The sequence below is a fragment of the Lissotriton helveticus genome, chromosome 12 (assembly GCF_964261635.1).
Source record: "Lissotriton helveticus chromosome 12, aLisHel1.1, whole genome shotgun sequence".
Lineage (NCBI taxonomy): Eukaryota > Metazoa > Chordata > Amphibia > Caudata > Salamandridae > Lissotriton > Lissotriton helveticus.
In genome coordinates, this window is record NC_136073.1 from 354,948,299 (window position 1) to 354,960,536 (window position 12,238).

Below are 12,238 nucleotides of genomic sequence, written 5' to 3' on the forward strand. Positions count from 1 at the left end.
GATAATAAAGATATTAGAGGGCTTTACCTGAGCACCAATTACCTTACACAAGGACACATTTCTGTTTTGCTGGCACAGGGAGATTAAGTGATTTGCCCAAATTCACAGGGTGTTCAAGTTCAGCTGAGACCCGGTTCCCCAAATTCCAAAGTTGGCGGCTCTGGTTACGCCGCATCTAGCCTCGTTCCTGTGATGGTACATTGGTATAAAAGTCAGAGGAGGGTTTACACTCACAGGTAGACAACAGGGAGGAGGTGAGAGGACAGACCGACAGGGAGCCACAGGACGGACAAGACAGGATAGAGGAGGAAAAGATCGAGGCAGCAGTACACCCTGAGATAAAGGGAACAAGAAGCAAACACCAGGAAAGACGGAAGAGGAGGACGCAGGGTGCCCGCTCCCTAGAAGCACCCACAGGGGTCGTGCCAGGACAAGCACACCACAGGGACATCGGTGGGACATAAGGCCGGGCAGAGCAGGGCACACACCCGGGCAGGTGCAGCGGGATCCCCCCAGACAGTGGCAGCTCACTCAGTCATCCGCAGGACACGCCCAGACAGGAGCCGCAGATCACACAGTCCGGACGACCCAGGCGGGCACGCCGGAGCGGGTGACTTACCGGGGGCCTGGCAGTCGGCGCACACGCTGTTCCCCGGCCTCTGGATGAGCTCCTGCAGGGCTCTCTTGTTCCTCTCCTCTGCCATGGTGCCCGCGGGCGGCTGGAGGTGCCCCGCTCCCCTCTCCGGTGCCTCCTACCTCCGGGCAGACTCTGGGCGCAGGGGCTGAGGGCAGGCGGCGGGCTCCTCTCTCATCGCGGGCGGCGCGGCATTACCTGCAGCTCCGGAGTGTATCCCAGCCGGTGCCCTCCTCCTCAGCCATTCAAAGTGCAGCTCACTGCTTGCAAGCACCGGCTCTGCTCTGGTTCCGCATTCCTGGAGCCCTCGGGCTGCTGCTGCTCGGAGTTCCGCTTTGGCCGGCAATGCTTCCGGGTCGCCGCAGGCAGCGCGGCGGCCCGCCCTGCACGGGGAAGGGAGGCAGCTTTCGAGGAGGACAGCACCTGGCCGCGAGCGCGTTCTCGTGCGCGTGACCTTACCAAATCGCCGCGCGCGGCCAGTGCTGTCCTCCTGGAAAGCACACACGCTGACTATAGGTCTTTGGCGAGAGCGAGCTTTGCTCGCTTCACCGAGACCTAAAAAACAGGTCAGAAAAAATACAGGAGGAAGGCAAAAAGTTCTGGGATGACCCTGAAAAACAGCCCAGTCCAACAACAAACTTAACAACTACAGACCCTCCCTCTCCAGAACCATCGAAAAATGTGAGCTTGCACAACTCAACAACCACATAAAAAAATACAACTTGCATGAACTTTCCAATCTGGGTTCAGGAAAGGCTGCAGTACAGAAACTGCAATATTTAACTTCATAGACAACCTGCACAGATCTCTAGATGATGGCAAGGCCTGCCTCCTAGTCCTTCTGGACCGCTCAGCTCCCTAGGATACAATCAACCATGACATCCCACTAAACACCCCTTGCAGGCATCAAAGGAACGGTCCTTCAGTGGTTATCCTCTTTCCTGAACCAACGATCTCAACTTATTAAATTTAACAACACAACCTCAAAAGCAGCGCCGGTCTCACAAGGAGTCCTGTATGGACAAATCCGGTTAGTATTGGATCCCTCGGATTTTGCTTGACAGCCTTCATTAGCTCCTTATGGGCAGCTGAACACGTGTCATCAAACCACCTTTTAAGTTTTTAGGATTTCACCTTGGCTTTGGTCACCAAGTTCGAAGCCGCTTGTTTAATAATAATATCAATGGCATTTAATGTAGCTCTATCCTGTTGTAAAGGGTCCATACATACTTTAAGCTCCAGAGCACAGGTAGTATACAAAGTCTCCAAAAAACTAACTGGGGTGATCTTTTCCCACCTCAGCCTTCGTGCTTGATCTTTGGTAGTGATATTTGTATTGGTAATATGGTTGCAAGCCCCTCCTATTATGCCGGAAGAGAGGAGGAGAACCAATATTAAAGGGTGATGATCACTAAAACAATTACAAATAACATTAAAAGTCTGTACAGCCGAAGTTAATAGGGCAGTTAAAAAGATATGGTCAATTATGCTAACACTACCATTTCCTACATAGGTAGGGACCAGGGAAGACTTATCAGATTGTTGTATGCAGTTCAGGTTAAACACAGAAAGCAGTCCTTCTATAAGGGTTCCCGACAATGTATGCTCAAAGTGGTTTGACCCTTGTAGGTCATCTACCTCCTCCAATATCAAGGGGCAGTTAAAACAACATTTCCGTGTATTAAATTCCCCATAATTAGCATATCATAATAAGCTTGCTGTCTTACCCATAATTTTTTACTAATTCTTCTAGGGCCAGGAGGTGCTTGGTCTCATGGGACCTAGAAAAAGAATTATAAAAGTTAACCACTAACAAGGTGGTGAGATTCTTTCCTGACAGTTCCACTGCTAGCACATAGGGAGATGAGGAGTCGCTCAGTTTTGCCCTATAACAGAGTTTGAGACTAAACATTAAAAGGAGGCCTCCCTTGGCTCTACCCATATTAGACGGATTTGCATGTTTGAAAAAAGTTGTGAAGCCATTGAGATAAAAACAGTCGGTTGATGGTTTCCCAAGTCTCTTGAAGGGCAATTATATGATGTTTGGCAAAGAAGTGTACCCACAAAATATCCCCCTTCTTTGATCTCAGCCCTGCTATATTCCAGGACAATACCTTCAAGGAGGCATCATAAGGGCTGCATGGGATAGTATTAGAGTTAATAGAATTGCCCAGCAAACATTGAGGAATGGGGCAGCTTTTATTGGTTCTATATAAGCTTCCGACTGTGGAGTCATAACCTGTGGTCTTCCTACTGCCTTTATCAGTCAATCATTTTCATCAAGTCCTTGCAAATTCGCTAATGGTAGGAACCGATTTGATAGTGATAGTGTAGTATTAAAATTGCTTTCTTGGGGGCGTGTGAGCAGCTTAAAAGGCTTCTGCCAGCCAGGCATCGGTCACTCGCTATTTACTGGGGAATATTTGGGAGGATAGAAGGTTTGCAGTGGGACCATTTTAATTTTGGTTTGTGCACCATATTTATGTTGGCAATCTAATAATGCTTTAACTTGCATGTGGTGCTTAAAATGATCACTTTTGCATTCCCCCTCCATATTTTTCCTAGTCCTGTGGCCGATCCAACCAACCCTTCTTGCCATAATGATATCTGGAGTAATATTTGAGCCATTTATCACGTTATTATTACACCAGTGGATGGTCTTATATATCAAATCTAACTAATTTTCCTTGGTACTAGATGAAAGTGGAGGAACCCCCACAAGCACAGCTACTAAAGGCGCCGATTGGGGTGGGAGATCAATTATACATTTGTTTGTTGATGCTACCCGTTTGTTGTGGACTAACGTGTGTAGATTGGGGATCCTCATTCACACTTTCCCGGGTTTCCTGACAAACTGCCTGTAGTTCGATGCCCCCCCCCCCAATGACGTGCAATCAGTAGTCGTAGTACTAGGATGAGACATACCCAGTGGGGATTGAATACCAGTTACCTGATCTACTTGTGCGCTACCGGTCTGGTGTGTGCGTTCCGGGCCATTAGCAACTTGACAACCCCCTCCCACCGGCTGCAGTGTCGCCCCAGCAGAACAGTTCTTATGTATAGAAACAAAAGAGTAAAGTTTTAGCTTTATGACTTTTTTATTGGGAATTACAGGTGCTAATAAGGCTTTGGTCATAGACTCTAGTCTCAAGAAGAGGCTATCCAGCAACAGATACGGGTTTGGCTTAGCCAGTACCGATGCTGGTGTTTTTTTTTTATTCGTGGGGACTTTCTAAAGGCTTTGCTTCCCGCAGTGTGTTTTCTCTTTGTTGGAGGACCGTCCGAATCATCACCTGCAGTTAGGGTGGCCACAGGGGTGACAGTAGGTGGGTCGTGACCACCGATTTGGCATTCGAACAACATAGTTGGGGGGTGTGGAGGAGCCTATTTCTTCTGTTAAAACCCTGTTTTCCTCCTGAGTTAAACCACGCCCAGTGCTATTTTCTCCGTTTCCAGAGAGAATCTCTTCACAGTTAGGGCTATCTCCTTTGTTATATCATCAGCTGCTCTGGTAAAAAAAAAAAAAAAATAGTCTATCGTTCCAGCTGAGCCTGCGGCATTTGACCCTGGAGCTCCCCCCACAGTCAGTTTCCTTTTGACCATTTCCAGCTGGGCATGGAGCGTTTATGTTGATAAATACTTGATATAGCCCACATTACCGGAGAAAAACCAAGCCCCCCTTGCTTCAGAATAGGCACTACCAGGTGGCTACAGAGCACTATAAAATTGATGCGGAGTTGTGGCTGGTTATAACTAAAACATGGCACAGTCCCTACAATCAGTATAAAGTCAAGCAGGTACCTTGTCAATTTTCAGTCCGCCACGCCTTACCCTGGTGGGACACAATCCAGGCCACAAGGATTTAGAGCCCTGGCCCAGCCCAGCACCTCCCAGCAGCAGACCGGCCCGGGCGCGGCCAGGGCACGCCCGCGCGCCTCCTGCGCTGAGGGAGCCGTGTGGTGTATTTAAAGCACCTCCAGGCGCGTCAGCTGTGTTGGTGGCTGGGATGGCCGCAGGGAGGGCTGGGACTCGTGGTCCTGTTCCGCTCCTCCTTTCCCCAGGAACACAAGCGGCAAAGGTTGCAGGGCTTGTTTATGTCATTGTAGGTTCTAATTCCTTAGAACCTTGTCTTTGCTTGTCTGGTGAGGGTCAGTTAGGCCAGTGCCTCGCCTGCTCAGCTGCTTCCTAGCCATGAGTTCCTCTTCGTGGGCTTCATCCAATAAATACTTGTTTTCTACGTGACCGCCTCAGCCTCTCATTTCAGCTTCATCCCTATCCTACAACAAGCAGCGCTATTTGTCCACAAACCCAGTATCATATGCCCACACAGGCAACACAAATCATCACGGATGCGCAATATGGGTTTCGGCCAGGGAAATCTACTGTAGACCAATGTCTAAACTTGTACTTCATCACAGCAAAATACACTGTAGTCAAGGCTGGGGCGCTATGCTTAGCTTTCATGGACCTCACTGCGGCCTTTGACCGTGTGAACCGTACTAGCCGGTGGCTTATAATGGGTGATCTTGGGGTAGACACAGCAATAATAAACATCCTTCAGTCGCTGCATTCCAACACAACAGCAGCTGTAAGATACACGCAGGATGGGAAGGTAACGGAGCATTTTAAGTGTTTTAGTGTTCTAGTGGGGTCAGACAAGGATGCATCTTAGCACCTTTCTTGTTTACTATATATATATATATATATATATATATATATATAAATGGTCTTGGCGCTACTTTGCGCAACATTGAGGCAGACCTGCCGAGAATAGGCGATAGAACAGCCCCGGTTCTGCTTTAAGCAGATGACGCTGTGCTTCTTGTCTGTACCCCATACAGTTTGCAGCTTTTAATTGATGATCTGGATAATGCCCCCTATCTTCGCAAAACCATAGGTCATGGAGATGGGAAAGAAGCCAAGCAAATCTTATAATTACACCATAGGCGCATATAACCTAGGCAAAGTCCCAGCCTTTGCAAACCTGGGCATATTTATTGAAAGTCACCTAAATTTTAAACACTTAATAGAGGAAAAGTGCCTGGCTTTGAACCGGTCCACAGGTTCCATTGCAAATTACGCACACAGGCTAGGGTGTTGGACCCCTGGTATGATTTTAAATTTATATAACTTTATTTGTTGCTCCAAAGTCTTGTATGGAAGTGAAGTGTGGGGATTTGTTAAGACCATTAATTTGCAAAGGGAAGAGAACAAATATCTGAGGTGGACACTCAAGGTCCCTCATAGCACCCCAGCATTTAGTGTCCATGAAGAACTGGGGGTCAAATATATTTCAGATATGGTGGGAGTGAAGCCCCTAATCTGTTGGTTGAAGATCTGGACAAACGCAGAGGTGGGTCTGACAAGGCTGGTAATACAGGATTGTCTCTCTTTAGATTATGCGATGAAAGTCCCATGGACAAAACATGTCAGGGATTCTTTTACCAAACTAGGGTGCGCAGATCTGTTTTACAAACCTGAGACAATAAGACCCAAAGATAAGGGTGACACCAAAGCGTTGTACTTAAAGTTTGCCATGGCGCAACGCGAAGCAGTCGAATTGGAGAAACACTCAGTGAGAGATTATGTCCTAGTTAAAATAACTCAGGGTATAGAGCCATATCTGACATTAATGGCAAGTGCTCATGATAGATTTTTATTTAACCGTTTTAGATTTAATTTTATTCACCATTTATTGGCAGTACTGGCAGGTTTTATCTCAAATCCAGAAGAGAGAGGGCCCTGTGGCTGCGACAATAGGTCTCCATACGATATCCTTCCATAAGATCATATTTAAGTGGTGGAATCGTGTAAATGACTACTTTCTCTTCGCTTATTTTAGACAAATGTATCCCTGTGAAATGTTTTATGAATGACCTGTTACTTATATGGTTTGTTTTTCAAATCGAATAAAGTCATGTCCACACAGTCATCAGCACACAATTCACCAACCATCATAAGTGAACAAAAGCCATATGATATACCAGAACACAAGCACGGTTACATTAAAAATCCACACAAGTAACACTGTGCCAGCATATCCATTGTAAATCAATACAACAAACAATGTGGGCCTGGCCAACACACCAACTGCTGGATTTTTTACAAGTTATGGAGCTTTATCTTATCTACCAAGCCTGCCCTACCTACTCAATGTTAATTTGTATTCCCAGCATTCACTCCTCAAAACATCAAACACCTTTTCAAACACAGTGTCACATAACGCAACATGCAACTTTTTTATTTTTACACCATACTGCAAAACTCCGACCACTCTATGACCACGCAGTCAACGTCATATTTCAATACTCCCACAACTGAATGCCAGCACAGCCACCTCCATATGTGCGTCCACCCACCTTCATATAGGCTGTCTCCACCAACACGCGTGGCCTCAAAAACTATAATGTCCACACAATCAACTGCCAAACACGCCATCACACAAGCAGACACCCACGCACCAAAGCTCAACCGCATACAACCCAGCAGCACAGGCAAACATAGCCAGCTTCATATACCTGGTTAGCCACCATGATACAGCCACATACCCATCACAATACACCCATAAAGCGACATCCAGCAAGACTTGTGCTAACCTCCCCAGAAAAGTAGTGAGCAGGAATAGAAAATTATATTCCTTTCGAATTCATAACAGTCGCGTGTATGTATTTATTTCTGCTTATACGATTTAGAGCGACTATTCGCAAAAGACCATTACGGCGTCCTAAAAAAATACTATGCTTATGCTATATTTTTTTATAAACATAGCAAGTTTTGTGTACATAGCAACCAGCTGCAGTACCTCCGCTAGATCGCCTATACTAGAACTTGGCAGTACCTTGTATTCAACTAATGTTTACAAACAAGACCTTGGACAGCCTGCACTAGGAGCTGCGGCCCTGCAGAAACCGGAAAGGCATCCTATACTCCACGAACAACAGTCGGAGATGGCATGAGTGTTAAAAGAAGGAACTCCACGAAGTCGAAGGTAGAATTATGTACAACATTCCCTTAAGCCCCATAATACACCAGTCCACTACAATGAGTCAAATAATTATGTGTGCACATCGTCATTTTCAGTCAATCAAAAAACAAGCCTCTAACACATAAGAATTCAGTGCAAAGGTTTATGTACACTGTCACAAAAGCACACAGGCTGGTGAACAGCAACAGACGAGCTGCGCATGCGTTTAGCTGTCAATTCTCTTACCTTGTTTCACCTCATCCAGTCCGATAAAGTTCCGAACGCTTGGGGAATCCCCATCCTGGTCTTCGCCCTGCTTTACCACCTCAGAGGCCAGCGGTGCCCACGGAGGGGCTTCTCCCGTCTCTAGCTCTTCCTCTTCTTGCGGCTGATCCACCTCCTCTGCCACCGAGTCTACATCCTCTTCCACCGCGCCTTCCTCCTCGTCTTCTATTGCTGTGTTCCAGCCCTCCAACTCCCCGCCTAATGGTTCTTCCTGCCTCCATGTTGCTACCGATCTATCTTCGCCCATAACCGGGTTTTCGTTCTCCGCTCCAACCGCCGCCATACTTCCAATTCAAATCTTCCCGGTCTAGACTTTTCGTGACGTCACATTTTTCAGTGCCACTGATTAGTCCTTAACTTTCGGCACTCTTATATTTCATTGGTCGTATCTTTCGGACAGAGGTAGGACTTTATTCTTGTACTTGAAGATTCTTTCGTTTTCCGTACAGTGATTGGTGTAGTGACTAAATACATTTAGTGATTGAAGTTTAGCTGTCCAATGGTGACTATCATATCTTTGAAGCGAGTTGTATGGAAATAGAAACAAGACAACAAACTTGTATCCTTACAGTCCGGGCTGCTTGGCAAATTATTTTCCAAAAAGGAAACCTGACCTGCATGTTGTCTGACTTTAAGGGAAATGCCGGCTATTGAACACGCGAGCATCTCTCCTCACTCACCTGTCTGATATCCATATATTTGGCATAGAACATTTTGGTAACTGTATTTGCATTGGTATAGCGCTTAATACACCCGAGGAGGCATTAAAGCGCACTACGATGGGTAGCATCTGTTCCGGAATTCAAGATTAGTAGTTAGTCCAGTGTTATTGGGTATTGTTGATTAATGTTATAGCGCTGTGCACCAAAGAAAACCATTCCAGGCATTCGCTTGTTTGCGGTAGAGTAAAGTAATAGAAGTTAAGTGTGATCATTAGTTGGTGTAGAGGTGAGCCGAATGCTTGGCTTGGGCTCAGCTCGAGTTCCTCTGGGAACCTCCAGCCCAAAAGGAGCTAAGCATTTACAGCAGTGCGCGTGACCTGTTGTCTACAGCTACTAACCATGTGATGGAGTGTTCTGCTGGACACGTTGTACTGTTTCGCTTTGTATTCCACCCACACTAACACACACCCCATCACAGGTGTCACCGGTCAGGTGAATCTGCCAATAAAAGGGGCCGGGAGCACGTGCCCTGGGCCAGTTACTGTACCCTACCATACAGTGTCTGTTACATCATAGTTGGCATGTGGGCCTAGGGCCCATGACATTACAATGACTATGAAGCGGGTCTGCCCTGCATGCCAGCGGAAAGAGTCGCTAATGGTTCCTAAGGGGACAGAATAGCCTGTTATCACCCCACCCTAACGCCGTGCTATTGGCAGCCATCTGTCATGGGGTAAAATGAGAACAACTCTGCAAGAACACCACCGCTATAGTAAGCCTTGGAAGAAGACAGCAAGTAGCGCTATCGGTGGAGGCCAACGAATACTGACTGCTGGCCCCAAGATGAGGCATTCACCACTGCTAACCTGCCCGATGGACAGCCGTGAGCTGCGCGGCGCCAGACAGAGGTGCGGGTGGACTGGTGAGTTGCGCTCCCCAGCCTTCGCACATTACTGACTTTGGTGAACTCTCTGACGGCAGGAGGGTTGAGACTGCACCAGCCCTGTGAAGTCAGACAGGGACTGCCCGAATCAGTCTGCCACCCAGCACAAAGCAGTAACTGAGGCTGCACCTGCCGTGATCGGGCCCCACGCCGTCTAGAAGAGTCCGCTGTCGCTGTCGGATCTAGAAGGGCTCTGCCGCAACACGGAATAGCCTAATGCCACGCATGAAGTCCTTGAGGATTCGCAAAGAAAGGACACACCATCCTTGCAGTACGCACCAAATTGTCTTCCACCACCTGGCCAGCTGCACGATAGTGGGCTACTATTAACTGTTTCGGGTAGACAGTAAAGTGGTTGCCCCTCGCCGTGCCTCCCTTCCGCAGCGCTCCAGCATGCTGCCCACATCTGCCTGCAGCCTCCCTGCAGCATAGTAAAGCAGCAGCACCTACCCCAAGGCAGGTGATGACAGAGGCCGCACCAGCAGGAGTTTGCCGTCCCCACGTTGCACCGCTGGCCCTCGCGTGAGCCAACCCATTGCGGTATGTGGAGAAGCTGCTGTAGCCGGCAAGAGGGGCCGGTAGGTGGATGAAAACGCAGCGGCAAAAGAACCCGCAGCCACGAGAGGGAGAGTGGCTACAGCGCCACTGTCCCATTGTCTGCTGCAAAGTGGCCTGCCCAAAAGCAGCTGTGACGTGGAAGAAGTGCCTGCAGGCCAAGGAAACCAGCACTTGCACCATAGCTGCAGCCCTCCACCAATCAAAGAAAAACAAGCATTTGCAATGCAATAGGTCTCGCATTAATTACGTTTGAGCTATTGGCATTGCTAAATATTGCAACACCAATTACAACAAAAGTCTATAAATTGTAGGTCAAAAAAATGTGTATTTATTTTTGTAGCAATGATGGCATGCTGCGCTTTAGATTAATATGTTTAAAAGTAAAGTGCACCATACTGTGATGGTAAACATCACTTACAATGAAACTTTTACAACGCACTACCATTACAACGCGGTCATTACAACGCAAACCATTACAACGCATTGTGCTGGGGGGCGCTCTAGGATAGGGAATAGGTTAATTTACTATCCAATAACCTTCCCTAGTGTCCACGGGGACTGGAGTTGGAATAGTAAATTAAACTATTCACTATCCAGCACCCAAAAGCGCTATGCGTTGTAATGGTATGCGATGTAAAAACCGCGTTGTAAAGGCAGGCGTTGTAATAGCCTGCGTTGTAACGTCATACATCCTACTGCGATTGCTACAATAGTTAATTGTGGATGCGTTAACAATTGATGTGTGCACTGATGGCTGGTGGGGTGTGTGCCTGTAGAAAATGTGCACTGATGGCTGGTGGTGTGTGTGCCTGGTGGAAGTGTGCACTGCCTGCTGGTGGTGTGTGTGCCTGGTGGAAGCGTGCACTGATGGCTAGTGGTGTGTATGCCTGGTGAAAGTGTGCACTGACGGCTGGTGGTGTGTGTGAGCCTGGTGAAAGCATACACTGATGGCTGGTGGTGTGTGTGAGCCTGGTGAGCGTGCACTGACGGCTGGTGGTGTGTGTGCCTGGTGAAAGCGTGCACTGACGTCTGGTGGTGTGTGCCCGGTGGAAGCGTGCACTGACGGCTGGTGGTGTTTGTGCCCGGTGAAAGCGTGCACTGACGGCTGGTGGTGTTTGTGCCCGGTGAAAGTGTGCACTGGTGGTGTTTGTGCCCGATGAAAGCGTGCACTGACGACTGATGGTGTCTGTGCCTGGTAAAAAAGTACACTGACGGTGTGGTTGTGTGTGTGTGGTTGTATGTGTGGTTGTATTTGTGGTTGTGTGTGTGGTTGTGGTTGTGTGTGTGGTTGTGTCTTTGGTTGTGGTTGTGTGTGTGGTTGGTTGTGTGTGTGTGCGGTTGTATGTGTGGTTGTGTGTGTACTGTATTGAATGGCAGCTCTACATGTAGACATCCTATTTAATAACAGCTTTCAATATTTCCCCGAATTAACACAAGAAAGCATTTCGTACAAGTGAAAAAATATGTTAAAAAAGTTTTACCTATAAATAATGTCTTGATCTAATTTTGTTCTTTAAATGCTTGCAACTTGTTTCTACGTGTGCCAATGCTTGCTTCTGGTTTTTTTTGTTATTGGGGGACATAAATAACAGGAGGCTGAAGCTTGGAAAATAGTACCTGTGTAACAGTTAGTGAGATAGCAGACGGTCTGCGGCATGTAGGCGCTACCTCTAACCAGCCCGTGACATAAGACAAGCCGCCGTGAGCTGCAAAAAACGGAAAAGTATCACAGCAACCACAAGCTGGGGACCACGGGTCAGATGGGAGTTGGTTTTCATTCTGGCTCGTGGGTAATATTAGCGCTTTACAAACTGCGCCAATGTGCATTCTGCATAGTTTGTGTCAGCGCTTTACCATGCCGAGGCATTACGAATCCCGACCTGAGGGTGGCGCTTTAGATATAGTGCATGTGCCAGACCTATTGGCTCCGCTGCTGGTCTGCGAGGGGTGTGACGGTGTTTCTGGTACTGTCTGACTTCCAGCATGTGAGGGTAGTGAGAGGATGTTAGTGGTGCGAGAGTGCTTCCGGTAGTGCCGGACTGTTAGTTTGGGAGGCGTGTGAGACTGTTAGTCTATGAAGGGTGTGCGAGTGTTGTACTTAGTGTGAAGGTGTGAGAGTGCTGTTAGTGGGAGACTGCTACTCTATGAGGAGTGTGCAAGTGCTGTTGGTAGTGTAAGACTGCTAGTTTGTG

The 12,238-nt window shown here is 47.7% G+C and overlaps 1 protein-coding gene across 2 annotated transcripts in view; it reads right to left on the reverse strand.

The window, feature by feature from the left end:
• The window catches only part of SHCBP1 (SHC binding and spindle associated 1), a 227,768-nt gene extending 219,541 nt beyond the window's left edge, over nt 1–8,227 (reverse strand). Inside the window, exon 1 of one of the 2 annotated variants that reach the window (XM_078671492.1) lies at nt 7,845–8,227. In XM_078671492.1, the coding sequence (XP_078527618.1) occupies nt 7,845–8,166 (322 nt within the window). In that variant the 5' untranslated portion in view covers nt 8,167–8,227. The remainder of the gene's footprint in view (nt 1–7,844) is intronic. The other variant, XM_078671491.1, reaches the window with a different exon arrangement.
• Nucleotides 8,228–12,238: the final 4,011 nt, after the last annotated feature.